Genomic DNA, 21,532 nt, shown 5'->3' with positions numbered 1-21,532 from the left:
ATTAATTGACTTTTATTATAAAAGCTTTGGCTCCAATACTGTTTAATTATAACTGAGAAAACTAAAAAAGGTTTGGGTCAAGTTCTTCCTATGGTCATTGATGTTAAATTTTCAAAATAAATCTACAGGCACACACCCTAGGGAAGTCAGAAACTGAGTCCAAGTCAAAGCCAGTAGTTGCGGAACTGACCCAGTAACTCAGAAATACCAAGACTAACATACGAGGCTGTTATCTAGACACAGATCAGATCTTATTAGCCATCATTCAGACTGGTTTTCTAAATATCTCTCATAGTGATTTGGCATGGGCTCTCCAGAAATTGGCTGTACCCTTGTTCCCCCTAATTCTTAACTTCTCATCCTTTACTCACATGTTAAGGTTACAGGAGCCACCTTTTCGGGGGGGGGGGGGGTGGGAAACTAACAGGTCAACAGAAAATTAAAATACTGTGTATAATCCATTTGCCCTATGATGTCCTGGACAATGTAGAAAGGGCTACTCAATTCAATGATAAAACTTTTGGAAAGGACATGATACCTTAAACAGTGGTTCTCAACTTTCTGGCCCTTTAAATACAGTTCCTCATGTTGTGACCCAACCATAAAATTATTTTCGTTGCTACTTCATAACTGTAATGTTGCTACTGTTGTGAACCATAATGTAAATATCTGATATGCAGGATGGCCTTAGGTGACCCCTGTGAAAGGGTCGTTCGACGGCCAAAGGGGTCGCGACCCACAGGTTGAAAACCACTGCCTTATAAAATGAGCAAGAGATGATTGGTTATAGGAAATGAGAACCTATTTTCTAGGTGAAGAAGCAGATTATACAAACATACATGGAAAACAGAAAAATAAGTGTCTTATTTTAAGTACTGCTTTTTATGTGGATCATGGGTTTTGAGTGGGAACAGGCAAGGTAGGTCAGCTGCCTGCAAAAAAGCCAGATGATAAAATTTTATTTTATCCTGAGGTAAAAGGGAAGCTGCTAAGTTATATAGCATGTAAAATTTCCTACACTAATTTGACAATAAAATCTTATAAGGTGTTGCTATAAAGTTGCATAATCATCTTCTAAAGTGCAGACTCACTATGAGTTGACTCATTTGGAATTAGTATTTGTACAGTTATAGGTAGATTATTGTATCACAAGATTTTATCTGCATTTTCAATAGGGACACAGCCTGATTATTCTTGTCCAGCCATACCTTGATAGATGATGCTTGTGAAAAAGTGAAGACTATTAAATTCCTAGGCTGAACTGAGGCAAGTAGGGAATTTATATTAATAAAAGCCTAGGTGGCCCTCACAGCTTCACATCATCACAAGATGGCCACCCCCACGTCGTCACAAGATGGCCACCACAAGATGGCCAGCAGGGGAGGGCAGTTGTGGGTGATCAGGACAGCAGGGGAGCAGTTAGGCATCAACCAAGCCAGCAGGGGAGTGGTTAGGGGGATATTAGGCTGGCAGGCAGAAGCAGTTGGGGGCAATCAGGCAGTCAGGCAGGTGAGTGGTTAGGGGCCAGCAGTCCCGGATTGTGAAAGGGATGTCCGACTGCCGGTTTAGGCAGTCGGATATCCCCTGAGGGGTCCCAGATTGGAGAGGGTGCAGGCTGTGCTGAGGGACAATGCCCGCCCCCACACCCCCCACCAGTGCATGAATTTCGTGCACCAGGCCTCTAGTATTTTATAATCAAGAAAGGTCATTGATTAGTACTTATTGAGACCAAGAGGTAAAAATTTCTTCTTAACTTAAAAATTTTCATTTTTAAGTTCATTTTCTCATCTACAAACTGACAATTATAAACTGTATACAGTTCATGTAATTTTTGTGATAACAATGAGGTATACATAAAGAATTATTAATGTGCTAGATAATATTCAGTAAATTAGTGTTATGTGGTTATTAGAGAGTTGCTAACATAAGGGAAATAAGTAAGACTGATAAAAGACAAAGGTACAGTATCAAAATCCAAAAGTTATCCAATCAAGAATTCATTTTAGTAGATCTAGTCAGAGATTCACGTAGTAAATTAGCTAAGGCTGAAACAGGCCCAAAGCAAGGGAATGGGCTAATTCAGAAGCAAAGTCTATAAAGAATAAACAATCCTTTATTGGTGTCCAGGCATAGTCTGTTGGACTAGAACTGAGTCTATGAAAAGATCAAGACAAGCTGGTCAACTCCATATTAGAATCTGAAAAATGATACCAAATTTAGCAAAATATTGGAGAGTAACATATAGAGAATGAAAGTGACTACTGTTTACCTGGGGGAGAACAATGTGGTTCTGTATCATCTTTCTTATTAAGGGATTAGCCCGGGAAATATTCTTATCTGTCTCCATCATCTCTGTGCACTCTGTCCTGAGGAAGCAGCTGGATATCGCTACTTTGGTGAACCCCATCATTTCTGTTGAATGTGTGCATTTGTGTCCCTACAACAGTACTCTCCAGGAAACATTTGGGAAATAATTAGTTATTACAAATGTGCTTTCTTTGAATAGTGCATTAGAGAAACAATTTTGTTTACAAAACACTCACTTTCAAAAATTTTTTTCAAAATCTGCAACTATCAGGCTAAAATGCTAGTTAATAAATTTAGGTGTCTTTAAAAAGAATAAAATCCAATGAGAAATATAATCTCTAGCATTTTCCCCAATGTTCCTTAGTTAATTAATATAATTTATTAAGTATGTGATTATCACTCTTCTTCAATTTTTCACAATATTTCTTAGGAGTATTTCTCAATGTTAGAGGTAAGCCTCCCTAGAGGGCCATATCAGAATCATTTGGTAAACCTTTTCAAGTGACATAGGCTTCCACAACTCATCTCATTCACTCCCTTTCCAAGATTATTTTTTTTTACATATATTTTATTGATTTTTTACAGAGAGGAGGGGAGGGGGAATAGAGAGCTAGAAACATCGATGAGAGAGAAACATCGATCAGCTGCCTGTTGCACGCCCCCTACTGGGGATGTGCCTGCAACCAAGGCACATGCCCCTGACCGGAATCGAACCTGGGACCCTTGAGTCCGCAGGCTGACGCTCTATTCGCTGAGCCAAACTGCTTAGGGCCCTTTCCAAGATTCTTATACCTCTTTTCCATTTAGAGACTGTTTTTCTGAGCTGCTGTTGCTAATGCTAGTGCATCTAATCGATTTGGCTTGCTAAAATGAAAATCAATAGTTGAGGCCCAATAGGGCAGAGTGGTGCTTAGCAAAAGTCATGAAGTCTGACCTAGCTCAAACCCATATCCAATATTTGTTGTAGGCTGCAATGTAGCTTCCAAGAGTCCCAATTTTTCCTTCAGCCTAAAGGGAAAAACAATGTCTCCCTATTGCATATGGTCATTCATTAAGTTGTAGATGTTATTATTTGTGGAAGACTTGGGAAGTTCTTTGAAGGGCCAGTATTTGCCATTCTAATGTAGAAGAAAGAATATAGGATTTGGATGTCCTATCTCTGCCTTCTTTATAGATACTCAATATTGCCTAATACAACTGAGTTTTGTAGTTGTTTTATCTATGATAAAACAGGAAGAGCATATCTCTCCTGCTTACTCCACAGAGATGTGTTGAGTATGCATGAGATGAGCTAAGCAATAAAAAATGTAATATCACAATAAATTGTTTTTCAATTTATTATTATGCAAGTTTTAAGTGCAAGTCAGTCTGACCTATAATGATTGAGTTTCTCCTTATAGGAATCCTTTGAAAAATAAATTTTTTATATTTTTTTTGAAAAAATGATATTTTCTGTATGTAAATTCAGAGAATAGCATCTAAAAATAATGGAGTAGGGTAAGCTAAAGAGATAAACTCTGAAACAGTAGGTAGTGACAGGTACTCAGACATATTCCCATCAAGTCATAATTTTTGCTTATATGGTGTAACAGAGGTTTTCATGTAATTATACATGCAAGGAATACTCTTATTTCATTATCAACTCACAAACTGTCATGGTGAATACAGTGCCCATCACATCCAATGACAGCTCCTCTGTGACATGTTGATAAAATGCATAAGTTACAAGCAATGATAGAGGAGCCCAGCCCTGCTCACACCTCCCTCCACTCTCATTATTGAATTTCTTCCGCACATGAATCAATTTTCCTTGTGACTGAAATTGCACAGATCGAATATGACTTCGTAAAAATTATTATTTTAACTAAAACATTGCCAATGACTTTAATTTTTATAGATCAAAATAAATGTTCTTTCAACATTTCAATAAATTGCCTAAAAATATCTCTTTATTTTTTCTAGGTTTGCCAAGAATTGTTTTATAAATCAAATAAAAGCTAAGCTACAAATTCTTTTCTATAAACATTACAATGTACCATTGCTTGATCATCCCCAGATTTATTTTAAATGTGTTGTTTTAAAAATACAAATTAAAGAAGGATGACTACAATTATTAGAATACTAGAGGCCCAGTGCACAAAAATTTGTGCACTCGGGGCGGGGGGTGGGGGGGACCTCAGCCCGGCCTGTGCTCTCTTGCAGTCTGGGACCCCCTCAGGGGATGGCCACCTGCTGGCTTAGGCCCGCTCCCCAGGGGATTGGGCCTAAGATGTCAATCAGACATCCCTCTGGCAGCCCGGCAGCCCTCGGGGGATGTCCACTTGCCAGAGTGGAGAAGGCCTAAACTGCAGTCGGACATCCTTAGCACTGCTGAGGAGGCAGGAGAGGCTCCCACCACCACCACTGTACTGGCAGCCATCAGCCTGGCTTGTGGCTGAGCAGAGCTCCTCCCATGTGAGAGTGCCCTGACCACCAGAGGGCAGCTCCTTCATTGAGAGTCTGCCCCCTGGTGGTCAGTGTGTGTCATAGTGACCAGTCATTCCCAGTCTTTCTGCTGTTAGGGTCACTTTGCATATTACCCTTTTAGTATATAGGATAGAGGACTGGTGCACAGGTGGGGGCCGGCTGGTTTGCCCTGAAGGGTGTCCTGAATCAGGTTGGGCATCCCCACTGGGGTGCCTGGCCAGCCTGGGTGAGGGGATGATGGCTGTTTGCAGCTGGTCACACTCCCTTTAGGGTGGGGGTCCCACTGGGGTGCCTGGCCAGTCTGGGTGAGGGGCTGAGGGCCATTTCAGGATGGTGGGTGACTGAAGCTCCCAACCTCTCCTTTTTTTCTTTTTTTCTTTTTATTCTGGGATTTATTTACCTTCTATGGCTGTCACTAGAACTGAGAGCCGGCTTTAGCTCTGAGGCCCGGCTGCAGCTCTGAGACCTCGGCTGCTGAAAGCAGGTATCTGGTTTGTTTGGGTTCTATAATTGAAACACTGTTTCGGTCCTGCTCGCTCCAGCTCTGACTGCTGAAAGCAGGTTTCTGGGGATTGTTTAGCTTCTATAATTGCAACATTGTTTCTTAGACTGCAAGCTCAGAGGCCAGCAGCAGCAGGCAGGGAACCTTGGCTTCCTCCTTCACTGGAGCAAGCAAGCCTCCTGTTCACTTCAGCTGCCTGGTTGTCGGCCGCCATTTTGGTTGGCAGTTAATTTGCATATATTGCTGATTAGCCAATGGGAAGGGTAGAGAAGTTATGGTTAATTATCATGTTTCTCTATTATTAGATAGGATACCATAAAGAGAGGAAAAGTTACTGAAGTAAGTTCAGATAATAATTTTACCTGACAAGTTAGTGATTATTGTAGCTATGTGACTACCAATATTCCATTTCCTAGGGACAAATACATTTGAATTACTTGAGGTAATCGCTAACATGGCAAGGATTCGAGGCCTTTGTTCAATTTCTACCTGCTATCTACGCCAATGTCTTAATACTCAAATCATACAGAAGTAGTCTTTGTGCTCCTTCCACTTGTTATTTACTCTTTATTATTAATTATCATTTCTCCAGAGAATCCTTGAACTAGCCATTGCTAACTGCCTTCACTAGGCACTCTGCTACACTGCCAGAATAAATGGCTTCATTGATTGTTTTATTTAAGAGGATCTTCAGAGTGTTGGATTCTGTCTGCTAAACATTTATTTCTGTCTATGTAAATATATACAATCATTTTTATAATATTTGACACTGGTTCATTTAATCTAATCATGATTATTTAACATTGCATCATACTATTTTCTTACGTTTAATAAGGATCAATAGCCAATTCCTTTAATTGTATGACAAAAACATTAATAAAATATGATTATTAAAGCCAAGTAATAAAACATTATATACCTGAAAACTAAATTTATTCTATTATAGAACTTATCTTTCTTCTTAATTGTACATTTTTCTTCCTTTCGCTTCCTATTTTTATGTTAGCAATATCTGTAAGAATAAGTTTTTTTTGTAAATCACAATATAAATGGATGTGTGTATGCAACAATGTGATTTCAATTTATGGTAACATTCAGGAATAAAATAACAGTTGATAGTTTGTGAATTTCTGGCATAAGAAATCAATGTGAATTATAAATCATAAATCAGTCTTTTGTAAGAAGAGTGTATAAAATTGATTTGCTGGGGAAAAGTATCAACAAACACAGGTAGTAGTTACCACTTAGCATAAAACTAATAGTTTTCAAGGTATTTTAACAAACTCTATAGTTGATAAGCTTACAATAATCAATTCTGTTTCTTGCTTTAAAAAAAATCCCACCTTCTCTATCACATTGTGAACTAAAATTCAGTGAAAAAAATCACAGTTCTCATTGAGGTGATACTGTAATAAGCATTAAAAAAGAATTAAAACTACCTATGCAATTCACTACTTAGGGAAACAATGAAACTATACATGTATATGTGAGTATATGCAAAACACATAGTGCATATATTTAAGTGCATTCATACTTGCATATATAGCTCCCCATAGCCATAAATTATGCTAGAAAATCTAAGAATCCTTTCTACTGGTCTGCAAAAAAAAAATCATTAAAGGGCATATAATATGAATTGAAACACTTACTGTGGAAGGATTGAAGAATATTGATTGTCCATTCATCTGTTAATCTTCCTGTTCTTGTTATCTGAATACATTTGAGCTGATTTGAAGATTCTCTCGATTCAATCCAACAAATCATATCTTCATTATAAATAAAATCCAGAGCATGAATTTCATTTCCATTGACTGAGGTCAGGGTTGCCATTTTACTTCCATTAAGATAGAAGACTTCAATGGTTTCAGAATTTGCAATTAACAGCATAGGTGGCCTGCCTGTAGGTTCTGGGATAAAAGAGAACGTGAAAAGTGAGTTCCGTGACAAAAAGTCCCTTTTTACAATTTTGCATTATTTATTGATTTATTCTGTATTTTAATGCACCTTTAAAATAAAAAATACTTATAAAAACATTTATTAATAACCCTTATGTATGCTTCACTAAGTATATATTCCAGTTCACTTCTCTAAGGAAAATGGTCCACTGAGCATTTTGTACTCTTTGTTTCCTTAGTTATAATATGTTGTCTAAGTATAAGAACTTGCTGTTTACTTCCATTGCTGGGTAATAAAGGGAATGCTGTGAGTTATTTTTATAGCAATGACGCTGGATCTGGCTTCCCTTATGAGCGAGAGCATGCTTTGCTGAGGTGGATATAGGAGGTCAGAAATACATGCTCTGGATCAGAACATACAAAGCTCACAGGCTCATACAAAGAGTGACTTCAGCCTCACTGGTTCCTTGACTGGCCCCAGGAGTCAAATAATCACACATTCCCATAGTGACTAGATTATGTTTACTGAGCTACTTCCTTCCACATGTCTTCCCTATGGTCAGGAAAATAAGGTTCTAAATGGAACAGCAACAAGTTCAATACTACTTATTGAACAATGCATTTTTGCTTGTTAGTATTGATAATGGACCAGAATTTCAATGCCTTTAATATTTGAAGGTAACAGTAAAATCCTATATAATAAAAGGCTAACATGCAAATCGATCAAATGGTGGAACGACCGGTCACTATGATGCACACTGACCACAAGGCGGCAGATGCTCAATGCAGGAGCTGCCCCCTGGTGGTCAGTGAGCTCCCATGGGGGAGTGCCACTCAGCCAGAAGCCAGGTTCATGGCTGGCGAGTGCAGTGGCTGTGGCGGGAGCCTCTCCTGCCTCTATGGCAGTCGGAGATATTCTGAGGGCTCCTGGACTGCGAGAGGGCATAGGCCAGGCTGAGGGATACCCTCTTCCCCAAGTGCACCAATTTCATGCACTGGGCTTCTAGCCTCATATAAAATTAGTGTTGAAAGTGTTTGGCTAGCCCTGGCCAGTGTAGTTCAGCTGGTTGGAATGTCAACCTGTACATCAAGAGGTAATGGGTTCCATTCCCAGTCAGGACACATACCTAGGTTGCAGTTTAGGTCTTGGTTTGGGCAAGTACAAGAGGCATACAATTGATGTTTCTCAGTCTCTCTCCTTTTTCCTCTCTCTTAAAACATAAAATAAAAAAATCAATAAACATATCCTCGGATGAGAATTTAAAAAAAAAAAAAGACAAAAGAAAAACCACTAAAAATTGTTTAGCAGTACAATCCTATATAATAAAGAGCTAATATGCTAATTAGATCGAATAGCCAAACGACCTTCTGGACATCCTTCTGGACGAAGCCGGGTCTGAGGGCCAGCCATGGCTATGAGGGCTGAGTAGGGCTGCGAGGGCTGAGCCCCTTGCACAAATTTCGTGCATCAGGCCTCTAGTTATATTATAAAGGTACAAAAAACTTTGAACATCTTCAACTCCTCTTCTTTCCTATCCTATATCCAATGTATCATTAAAATCTCTTTGACTCAGATGTCAAACTTATCAGGAATCCCACCATTTCACAGTGACTACTACTACCATCCTGCCCCAAGCAACCATCATCTCTTACCTAGATCATTGCAATTGACTTCTAACTGGTTTTGTCACTTCCATCTATCCCCTCCTCTTCTTTAGTCTCTCTCAATATGGCAGTTGGAGTTATTATACCTTTACAATATTAAGGCAGACCAAGTCAATCTTCTGCCCATTTCCAAGAGGCTCTCATTACAATCAGAGTAAAAGTCAAAACCTGTGTCCTGGTGTTTACAGCCTTACCTGATTTAATTAACTAATTTCCTTCATCTCCTAACTACTCTCCTCCTCCTGCATCTCATTTCAGACATGGTGCACTTCTTACTTGTCCCTTTTTGATCAAGCCAGGTAAGCTGCTCAATCAGAGGCTCTTTATTCTTCCTGGAATTATCATCCCTGATATATGGCCAACTTGCTCACCTCCTTTTAGGCATTATTTGAATGTCACCTTTCTGGTGAGGGTATCTCTAGCTCATACAAATTGCAAGCCACTATATCTCCATTTCTTGCATTATTTTTCACTTATCATCAAATATAGGTATCTTATTTATTTTTTCTGATTCATTGTTTTCCTACTTTTGCTGATGTGGCTCTAGAATTTTGATAAAGCTTGGAACCCAGTGGTCACTCAATACAAATTTTCTGAATAAATGAAAAAGACACGTGAAACTCTTGCCCAGTAAAATTATTTAGAAACATTCTGTGACATGTTACAAAATAATTTGGTTTCTTAACCTATGAATGGAACCCAGAGAAAGGTGGGATATTCAGAAAATTTCATAAATATCATTTGATCTTTCAAGAAACTCACACTGAGAAATGTAAAGATAGAAAAAAAAAAAGGCCAAAACGTGAGTATTTGAATTTTTACCCCCCTAAACAATTCTCTCAATCAAGCCATAGAATTTTTCTCTGCCTTCAGAAAGATAATGAAAGGTTCTGACTTTATAAAAGCAACAAAGGAAAAAAAAATACAGCAAAAAAACTCAATGATATTATAAAATGGTTAGCTCAACAGTCTCTTTCTCATGGAGAAAACAGACTTGTTCTGGACAGCCTAGTATAAGCCAACAAAAAAGAAGTCTCAATAATGTTAAGATCATAGCCAATAAAGAGTTCTCTCAGAAGCAATGGTAAAATTGTGAATTATCACTGCTTAGCATACCCTTGTCAAGGGACTCCATCTGAGCTTGGTTAGCCAGTTGGCTTCTCTCCTAATCTCTTAACATCATTTTGAACCACATAACAGTTGCCCTTGACAGTTCCTAAATTTGGAAGTCCAGAGTTAGTCTTTATTCAACACTCCTGGCTCTGCTGTTTGTTTGCCCCCTCCTTCCCCCTCCCCATCCCCAGTTGACAGTGGCACTTTTGAAACCTGTTAGATCAATAGATTTCTCAGGTTAAGAAGGGGTCTTAGATGTCTGTGCTATCAGTTTAGCAAAGATATACTGACATTAATGTCAGAGCTTATTTTCTTCACTTGACAATTGCAATGACCTTTAGTGAAGTTGCCTCTCAAAAATTGAACCACTATTTAAAGAAATCTTCTTTGCTACCAAGCTTTCTGAGAAGTCCAGATGTAGACAATCATTTCTTAATTGGCTACTAGTCAGTAAATTTAAGTATGTCGTAAACATTATTTGGAGAGAGACTGGAATATGAAGGAACACTGAAATTCCTAAGAAACTGAGATAAAAATGAATTAAGGATCAACATAGCCAATGCTTAATTGACATTAATGCTTCACTGATCAATCTATTTGATTTTTGTAGCTGCTTTTCTCTAGTGAATCAGTTGATTGTTTTAATACAAAATATATCAACCTATGATTTTAAAAGCTGCAGGTAAACAGAAAATCAATCAAAAGAAAAGCTAGATGCTTCATGTTTTGATTTAATAATGGTAACTTTAAAATTCAAATGACATACTGGAGGAAGTATACTTACAATATTAGTTGTGATGTCCTTTACTGAAATAATATTCCTGTGTCTATGCTAATTACTAACTATGGTTTCCCTCTCTCTCTCTCTCTCTCTCTCTCTCTCTCTCTCTCTCTCTATATATATATATATATATATATATATATATATATTATGTTTTATTGATTTTAGAGAGGAAGGGAGAGGGAGAGAAAGATAGAAACATCAATGATGAGAGAGAATCATTGATCAGCTACCTCCTGCACGCCCCCTACTGGGGATTGAGCTGCATCTTGGGCAGGTGCCCTTGACTGGAATTGAAGGCCAACACTCAATCACCAAGACAACCTGTATAGGGTTGGTTTTACCTTGTAGACAAATAAACTTAAGGCTTAGCATGGAATGAGGGGGACTACTGAATCATAAGGACCCATAAAAATCATCAAGGGCTAAGGATATAAATATTTGCACTGATTCATGATGAAAGCTGGTATAGGCCTGGCAAAAGTCATCTGTCTCTACTTGCACCACTGCTGATCACTAGTGTGCAGCAATCATTACCTCAGGTTTTCACATGCCAACTAAAGAGCACCATTAGCTTGGGTAATGAGGATAAAAGATAGACCAGAATAATTGTGACTCTTATCAGGTGCCACCCTAGAGTCAGTAGACAGTTCTCCAAAAGGACCATTAGAAAGTACATTACCGCCCTGACCGGTTTGGCTCAGTGGACAGAGCGTCAGCCTGCAGACTGAAGGGTCCCGGGTTGGATTCCAGTCAAGGGCATGTACCTTGGTTGTGGGCACATCCCTAGTGGGGAGTGTGCAGGAGGCAGCTGATCGATGTTTCTCTCTCATCGATGTTTCTGGCTCCCTATCCCTCTCCCTTCCTCTCTGTGGAAAATCAATAAAATATATATTTTAAAAAAAGAAAGTACATTACCTAATGTACTTCAGCCAAAGGAATGCCTACATCAATTCTTATTGAGAAGTAATAAATATTAACTTTCCACATAGAAAAGATTGAAGCACAAAAAAGCACGCAGTCAGTATTCTAACCTAGAGAACCAAGACCTGGCTTGAATAAGCCTCTCCTAGGCTATCAATTCATTCATACTGGACAAGGACAGTTGTCCTCACCTGCTTCAACACCCCTCCTATGTCAGCGGCATAAAAAAACAGTGTTTTTCTACCAGTTATAGAGACATGTATTTGTGCTTTGTATGATCAGAAAGTGATTACTTCCTGTCACATATGTCATATTAATCAGTGGCTCACTTTTTGAGTTTGCAAAGTCACCATGCAGGCCTTTCCTGAGGTAGTCAGGTTAGCATGTGGCCCCTTTTTGCCCACAGTGTGAAAATTATCATGTATTTCAATATGCAAAATGAAACAAATAAAATATTGTGATTTTTAATCAGGACAATGAAATAAGTTTAATTGATAATTATTGCAGGACTTTATTAGTGAATCTCAACATTTTGGAGAATAATTCATTCAAAATTTTAGGTTATTGAGATTTAGAATTAGCAGATAGTCTAGAGATGATCAATTCACATTATTTTTAATTTCTTAGTCACTTTCCTAATTATAGCAAGATGGAACTACTTTAGCTATATAAACACATTTTTCCTAATTTAGATATGCCCCTCCAAGTTGTAAGTTTGTAATGACTGAGTTAAATGTAATAGATATCGGCTCATTTAAAAACTGCCTTTAAATAACTCCTGTTCATAAAGTAGTCCCTCTTTAAAAGCATGAGGTCTTAAGAAGCACATTTATTTTGTCTCCTAAAAAGAAAAATATATATATACTGCGTCAGTATTTGCATATTCATTTAACAAATATTTATTGAGCATGGCTAGCTTCTGCCAGGCACTGCTGTAGATGCTAGAGATATAACAGTTAACAAAACTAATAAAACTCCCATTTTCATAGAGCTTATATTTTAGTGAGGGGAACATAAAATACACAAGTAAATAAATACTATTTAATATGATTTGGCAGTGACAAATTCTATAAAGAAAAGTAAAAGTAAAGTAATGGGAATGTAGACTGATCCTTAGGGAGAGTAGTTCAATTCAGAATATATTTAAAAGTTTGAAATGAAGGGTTTATAAGAAAGAATGGATTCAAGGGTGACTCTAATGTTTTGGCTTGAACAATTGGGTAACTGGGGGTGACATTTACCAAGAGGGGAAACTTTGAAAAAACATTGTTACAAGGAGAGAAAACCAAGAGTTTGAAAAACATCGAGTTTGATATTTCTATTAATTCCAGTGTAGATACTGAGTTGGGTCTGAATATTCAAGTGAGTGTTGTGTTCAATAGAGACGCTAGGGCTGGCGATAATAACCTGGGAGTCTCAGTCTCAGATGTTCTATAAAACCATGAAAGAGTGTGTATTTTTAAAGGCATGATACAGGATAAGAGCAGTTAGGAAATCAATCAAGTAAGAGATGTTCAAAGGACTGAACACTGAATTGTGCCAATAAATACTGGCACTGTGAGAATAATGCAACAAAATAAACTGAGAAAACATGTCTTGTAAGGTAAGAGGAAACTCCAAGAATATGTTGCTTTGAGACAAAGATAAGGTGCTGCTTGAACTGATAACTGAGTATTCTGGCAATTGGAGGTCATTGGTAACCTTGATAATAAAGGTGTTAGGTGGGTGATAAGAATGTAAGATCCACTGAAGTGCATTCAAGAGAGATGGGGAGGAAATGGAGAAAGAGACAACACATCTGTGAGGTTTTATTTAAAGGGAAAAGAGAAATGGAGTGGTAGTGGAGAACAATATAGATTTAAAGAAAGTTGTTTCTTTACATCTTTACAAGATGCTTTTATGCTGATAGGACTGATACAGGAGAAGAGGAAATATTGATGAGCAAGAAATAAAGAAGGCAATTGCATACTTCTACTTCTGGAGCAGGAGAAAGAAAATGACATTGATGCACATTTGAAGGACTGGCCTTAAGAGCAAGGTCAAATTATTCTTTGATTCAAATAACAGGAAGGTGGAGTGATTCATTCTAGATTCAAATAAATTGGTAGATTTAATTAAGCTTATAGTGAGAAAGTTCTCTTTTGTTTCTACTTAATCAGGGAAATATGAAACCAGATCCTTAGAATAAGAGAAAAAAGGTAGATAGATAAAATTAATTATGTAGGCATAGATAATTAAGGTCATATAATCTACTTCTTTGTTTTCTGAAAGGATGTAAATACACAACCTATATTTTAGATTTCAGTTTTCAATTATATTATTTAAAAGGCAGATTAATTATAAGTACTCAATGGTGATTTTATATCAAATTTCTAGCTACTTTCCTAGATATACTCTTTGCAATTTGACAATTAAGTTGTTCTAAACTTCTGAAGATATTAAGATATAATTCATACAATAATTTGGCAAAAATTATCTTGTATGGGAAGATGAAGACTTTGTGAGTCCTAGTGCTAAAGGGAAATGCTTAAACATTTTAAAATGCAATCAATACAATGGATTTTTTTTTTCCTCAGGATTAAAATCACTCTAAGCAGCTTGACTAGGGAGAATATGCAGAATATTAGTCATCAAAGTCAAGGTCAAGATAAAATCTAGAGGGAGGAGTGCCAAGGGCAATTCTCTAACCGCTGCTATTACCTTGTTGATTGAAATTGATACAGGGATGCCTTGAAGGCTCTCTGAAAGCTTTTTTTGTTTTCTTATTAGAATAAACAAAATATTATTCTTTTTCTCAGGTTTTAAGTTCCACCCTGCCTCCTCTCAATATTTTAATAACTATATACTTCTACTTTCCCCAAACAAAGCAATAGAAAAGTTTTATAGTTATATTTATCCTTGCCTCATCTTAAAATTAAACCCCGTATAGTGTCTATAAATTTAAGCATGCCACATTTCTGTTTATTTTTCCATTATATTTGTCCAATTTGAAGACAAAGAAAGGGATTTAATTGTAGGGCATATTACCTATTACACATTCTAATTGAGGATTTAGTTAATCATTCAACAGCTATTCTACAGTTTGCTGTGCCATTTCTAAAAATAAAAAAAAAAAAACGTTTATTGATTGTCAATATAGAACCCATAAAGTTGGCCATGTAATTCTCCATACCCAAAGAAGTCCTCAGCTAGATTGCAGTTAAAAATGTGATGTGGTAATGAAAATGGAAGACATGTATTTTTTCTGTATCTGATATTTTCTTTGACTATGAGCAAAATCAAAGGTGTTATGATACATAAGACACCATGGTTATGTGCACTGTTACCAATCTTGAAACTTTGTTCCTGGAAAAAAGATTCAGGATATCAAGAAAGGTGCTAGACTGTGAAAGCGATTTCCTCTAACAAAAATTTAAAAAAAAATAAACAAAGAAGTAAAAAATACACAGAATATTATATCTTAACACTGGCATACTCATTAACAGTGTTTGACTAGGAAACAGAAGTGTGATGTTTAATTTTAGTGATGAAAATTCCATCAGAAATTCCTGCCCTATCCTGTCAAGAAATGTGATTTCTAACTGAGTGAAGGGCCAGAGATGTAGGGTAGGAATACTCCAGAAAATACAGAAATATGTTGTTCACTCGCCATGGCAGGATTTCAAAGGCAGGTTGCAAAGCTCTGGTATTTCTGTAGGATATTGGCTCAGGCAATACTGCCTGATACAGGAGGGGTAGCTCTTTCTCAGCTACCCTTGCACAGCAAGCTCACTGGAATTGCATGTTTATCTGAGGAGGGCCTTGGTAACGCGGGTACACATTTATGGAGCTTATGCAGAACTCCCCAAACCAATTTTTTATGCCAATACTATAATGAAGGCAGCATGAGCCCTGAATACCAGGGTAAAACTAGGAAAACACCCCATTGTCCTTTGTACCTATTCCAGCAATTTGACTTTTCAACATCCCAGTCCACTTATTCTACTTCCTGAAGGTTTAGAAAGAAAATTGCTTTGGCACCCAACAAATATTGACCAAACATGTACTCTTTCCAGGCACTGAGCTGTATCTCCGCCACTTACCCACTTACCACAGTATAATTTCCACCACGCATACGGGACTGAGTGAAGAACAGCACTCTGGATTACTCTGCTCCTGCCTCGCTCAGAGATTATCAGATACAATCATGGCATCAAGTATCACTCAGTTATGCCTCAGTGAAATGACAAATTGTGCAGCAACCACACCTTCGGACTCCATAAAACCAATAAAAGCTCTGAATAGTAAATCTTCATGCGTCCAGACATAACCACATATCATTCTGCAGGAAGCCCTTCTTAGCCAGATGGTATGCTAAAATAGGTCTGATCTACTAGTCTCATAAGCGATCAAGGTCACTAGGACTTAATGTTACCCTTCCTAAGAACACTAACTTTTTTAACACTGGCTGGTTCTTTTTTAGAAGGGGGAAAAAAGGCAAGGAAATTATATTTTAATAACTGAATTCTAAGTACTTTAAGTGGCTGCTGAGACTCTGATACCCTGAGCAGGAAACTATACCCTTTCTATACCGGCATCTGCTGATTCTTCCTGTAAGCAAAACCAGCCCTAGCTGAAAACCATGGCTGATTCCTAATATTCCAAAGAGAAATGTAAACTATTTATTAACAGATAATAACAGAGTTAGAGGTTAGATGTAGGAGCCATAGAAAGTTATATTTTGTATTATTTCTCTCTGTTTTCTAAGAATTGTAGTAAAGAAAACAGCAAGTGGTATAAAAAACACGGGCTGGAAATATGCTCCTGTGGATTATACAGAGATTACTATTTGTATTTATTGCAACAAAGAAATCCATTGCCTAAATAGTCTGACACTCCTCCCTCCCGCCCCAATCAGTGAACAGTAAACTATAAGCTGTAATAGAATCTCAACATTATTTAATGGGCTTTCTTCTCTCACTGCTCTGTTTGTTCCATGGAAAACAGGTATACACACACACTCTCTCAGTACCATTTAATGCAGTGCCTGTACATTGATAGCATAAAAGTATTTAGTGCTCTTTATCCTACTACTACCGTAGTACAATCAGTAGAGCTGTATTAGTTCCCTAGAAATGTATGCTGGTGTAAGTGCCTGACTTCAGTGGCTGGGACATTGAAAAGAGCAGTCCAATGAGCCTGCATTTATCAGCACTACAAATGGAAACAGTTCAAAAATTAAACACTCTTAGCTATTACTTTCATGCTTACAGATTCTGCATGAACCGACTTTCAGCCCTGGGTGCTCACATCTAAATCAGTTAAAAGGAATTTAAATAAAATAAAATAAAAATCTTTTTATTTTCATATTTGACAGGGTTTCCAGTAATCTAATCTCAAAACATGTAAAAATATACAGGAAGTTTTAGTAGATGCCTATAAATGCTTTGACAGTCCATTTTAAAACAGTTTCTTCAAGTGACAAACCCTAATGTTTAATTTAAATATTGCTAGCTTTTATCGTGTCTCCCATTCAAATTAATAAACACTCACCATGACATTCATAGTCTACTTTGCCTCCTCCTACTTTGTTTTATCAAGTATGCATATTTATTTACTTGTTTGTTTCTTCCCTGTCAGTCTAGATTTTATCTTCTGGGAGAGAAGCTAATTCATCCTGAGAGATGCATGGTTATATTAATTAATGTCCTATGTCAGAGGCAGTTGAACTAATCATTCCATCCATTTTTACATTTGAAACACTATGATAATCTACCTTTACATCACAAGACTGAAGACATTACCGCAGGGAGATTCCTTTGTGCGAAGGGCAAATTCAGATACGTTGAAATTATTCTAATCTTTTATTTTATTGAAATTATTCTAATCTTTTATTTTATTGTTTTTAATTGAATTTATTTTTTCTTCTACTATTTATCCCCTCTATGCCCTCTTCCAACCCGCCCCACCCCCACTGCAATTACCACACTGTTGTCCATGTTCATGAGTTCTCTCTTTTCTTTTTTGCTCAATCCCTCCACTCCCCCCACACCCTCCCATTTCCACCAGAGCTGTCTGCCTGCTCTCTATCTATGAGTCTGTGTCTGTTTTGCTTGGTAGGTCAGTTTGTTTCTTAAGTTCCACATATGAATGAAATCTTGTTACTTGTCTATCTTTGGTTCATTTCTCTCAGCATAACGTTCTCCAGGCCCATTCATGCTGTCACAAAGGGTAAATTTTTCTTCCCTTTTATGGCAGAGTACTATTCTATTGTGTAAATGTACCACATATTTTTTTATCCACTCATCTACTGATGGACACTTGGGCTGCTTCCAAATCTTAGCTATTGTAAATAACGCTGCAATGAACATAGGAGTGCATATATTCTTTTGAATTAGTGTTTCAGGTTTCTATGGGTAATTTCCCAGAAGTGTAATTGCTGGGTAATAAGGCAGTTCCATTTTCAATTTTTTGAGGTAACCCCATACTGCTTCCACAGTGGCTGCAAAAATCTACATTCCCACCAACAGTGCACAGGGGTTCCCTTTTCTCCACACCCTGGACAACACTTGTTAAACCATTCATTGTTTAGTAACATGTTAGTTAGCATTGTTCAGTAGCATGTCGTGTGTATTTCAGTTTTCTACTTGTGATTGATTTCAAGTTTCATAGTGTTACAGTTACAATTGTATTAGCCATAACACCCCTCAAATTTGAATATTGTAAACTGTGTGAAGTGACATAAACAAACTCTGTACTTTCCCAAATGAGTGAATGCCCAAACTTGTACCCTTAGAACCTTATCACACCAGCCCAGAAGGCTTCAGCCTGGCAGCCACCGATAAGGACCAACGTGTTTACTCGACCACATAAAAACCCTGGACTTCTGACACTCAGTGTCTCCTGCCCCGGGAGAGGAGGACTCCAGGTAGCTCTGCGTGAGACGAGCCCCTGACTGACTGCTCTGCTGTGCGAGCCTGAACCAACTGCGGCCGCCTGTCTGTCTCCGTCTTCGTCTGTCTTTCTGTGTGCATCGCCGGGTGGCCTTTGCCAGAGCCTGTGACCCACTAGGAATAGGTAAATAAACCTTGTGTGATTGCATACTAATTCTGTCTTGTATGTTCATGTGTTCCGGTTCAGCTCAGCTGTCTAGACTAGACTCTAGACCAGTGATGGCGAACCTTTTTAGCTCGGCGTGTCAGCATTTTGAAAAACCCTAACTTAACTCTGGTGGTCACCTGCGTATGTCCCACTAAATCTAGGCAGATAATTAATTAATTGGGGCATAATTGGGACACATAGCATTATGTCAGAGAGGATGCTTGATGTGATTACAATCTTCTCAAATTTGTTGATACTTGTTGTGTGTCCTAACATGTGTTCTATCCTAGAAAATGTTCCATGGGCATTTGAAAAGAATGTATATTGTGCTGCTTTGGAGTGGAATGCTCTGAAGATATCAATTAAATCCATTTGATATATTGTGCCATTTAAAGTTGCCATCTCTTTATTGATCTTCTGTCTGGAAAATCTGTCCATTGATGTCAATGGGTGTTAAAGATCCCCTACTATAACTATATTATTGTCAATCTTTCCCTTTATGTCCATCAAGATCTGCTTTACATATTCATGTGCTCCTATGTTGAGTACATAAATGTTTCCAAGGGTCACATCCTTTTGTTGGATTGATCCATTTATCATTATGTAGTGTCCTTCTTTGTCTCTTACTATAGCCTTGGTTTTAAAGTCTATTCTTTCAAATAAGTATTGCTACCCCAGCTTTTATTTCCTTTCCATTTGCACAAAACATATTTTCCCTTCTCTTTAGTCTGTGTGTATCTTTTCTTCTGAAGTGGGTCTCTTGAAGACAGCATATACATGGGTCTTGTTTTCTTATCCAATCAGCTACCTTACTGCATTTACAGTGATTGCTGCCCTGACCGGTTTGGCTCAGTGGATAGAGCGTCGGCCTGCGGACAGAAGGGTCCCAGGTTCGATTCCAGTCAAGGGCATGTACCTTGGTTGCCGGCACATCCCCAGTGGGGGCTTGCAGGAGGCAGCTGGTCGATGTTTCTCTCTCATCAATGTTTCTAGCTCTCTATCCCTCTCCCTTCCTCTCTGTAAAAAATCAATAAAAAATATATTTAAAAATAAAATAAAGTGATTGCTGATAGCTACATATTTATTGCCATTTTATTTTTTCAACTATTTTTTTCTTTTTCTTATTCTTCCTCCTTTTCTTAAAGCAACAAGTGGTGGTAACAAATTCCTTTAGTTTTTTCTTGTCTGGGAAGCTCTTTATTTCTTCTTCAAGTTTTGTTTTGTTTTGCTTTGTTTTGTTAATTCTCACCAGAGGATTTTTTTCCCCATTGATTTTTAGAGAAAGTAGAAGGGAGAGAGGGAGGTAAGAGAAAGAGAGAGAGAAACATCAATGTGAGAGAGACACATCGTTAGTTACCTCCTGTACGCATCCTTATGGGGCAGGGATTGAGCCTACAACCAAGGTACGTGCGCTTGACCAGAATGGAACCCGTGACCCTTCTGTCCACAGGCTGACACTCTACCATTCAGCCAAACTGGCTAGGACATGACTGGTCCTTTTTAATTGTTTCTGTATCATTTTTTACACTGTTGAGAATCCTTATAATTATTACTCTGAACTCTGTATCTGAAAAATTGCTTACCTCTACTTCATTTAGCTCTTTTTCTGGAGAATTCTCGTGTTCCTTCATTGCCTGATTCTCTGATTCCCCATTTTGGCTGCTTGTTTGAGTTTGTTTCTATGTATTAAGTATATCTTCTATACTCCCAGTCTTGGTAAGGGAAACTTATGTCGTAGGTGACCTGTGGGACCTAGTGGTAACCATCTTCGTGATTACCAGAACTCGGTGCTCTACGAATGTCCCTTGTTGGATTTGTGTGGGCCGTCCTGTTATAATTGAGTCTTGACTGCTCTCGACCCATTTGTGGATGGGCTCAACCCTCAGGCTGGCAGACAGTGAGGCTCAACTCCCAACACAGCATGCAGGCTGCTCTGCAGGTGCTGATCACACAAAGTGGACTCTGCCCCAGCAGGGTTTGGTGCCTGCAACTATCTCCAGTGGATATGCTGCTTGTGAAGATTATTGGATCCTGCTCTGTTGTTGTCTGAAGCTGGCCACTGGATATATTTGTTCTGGGTCTCTTCAGAGGGGCTCAGGTGCAGCCAACGTCACATGCTGCCTGTGACTGGCCTTGACCAACCTATATGGAGCTATCAGTGATCCACAGCTTGTGGCTCCCCCTACCAGGCCTGGGTGCATGCATTAAGGTCTGCTTTTACTCAAGTATGCAAATTTAAATTAATGTTGTTTTGTAAAGTACATTGTAGACTTTCTTCCATTTGGAAAGTACTTATTTTGATATCAAATAGATAGTTGGACTAGATTACCTTTGAAGTTCCTCCAAACTCTGAAATGATTGCGTCTATATTTCAGTAGTCAGGTCAATATTACTAAAAGAACTGCATTGCATGTATTCACAGAAACCAAACGGCTTCCTGCCTAACATTAATCTCTTTCCCCATCGCTACAGAGCCTATGTCACTCATTCCCCTCTATTAGAGTAAGTTCTTAAAAGTGCTCTTGAGGCTTATAAATTTTATTTGGATTCAGGTATTATATGACAAAGGAGGGATAATCAATTTACTTATTAATGTACCTAATTACTATCAATTATCATACTGAAAATAACACACACACACACACACACACACACACACACGAGCTTTGGGGTGGATAGTTGGGGAGCAACTATGATGTCATTCTGTGCCAAACTAGTTCATCACCTTTATAAAAGCAGCTTCCCAGCCAACTGACTCTGCCTCTCTCTGCCTGCTCAGACAAGGCTACTTCTCCCAGA

General features: G+C 38.1%; 1 protein-coding gene across 1 annotated transcript in view; it reads right to left on the bottom strand.

Annotated features, from left to right (window-relative positions):
• The window catches only part of LRP1B (LDL receptor related protein 1B), a 1,379,523-nt gene that overhangs the window by 884,642 nt on the left and 473,349 nt on the right, over nucleotides 1–21,532 (bottom strand). Inside the window, exon 6 of the mRNA XM_036320679.1 lies at nucleotides 6,925–7,182. Within this exon, the coding sequence (XP_036176572.1) occupies nucleotides 6,925–7,182 (258 nt within the window). The remainder of the gene's footprint in view (nucleotides 1–6,924; nucleotides 7,183–21,532) is intronic.

This window comes from Myotis myotis, unplaced genomic scaffold, assembly GCF_014108235.1.
Source record: "Myotis myotis isolate mMyoMyo1 unplaced genomic scaffold, mMyoMyo1.p scaffold_m19_p_8, whole genome shotgun sequence".
Classification (NCBI taxonomy): domain Eukaryota; kingdom Metazoa; phylum Chordata; class Mammalia; order Chiroptera; family Vespertilionidae; genus Myotis; species Myotis myotis.
Note: the sequence above shows the minus strand (reverse complement) of the source record. Positions and strands in the feature narration are given on the sequence as shown.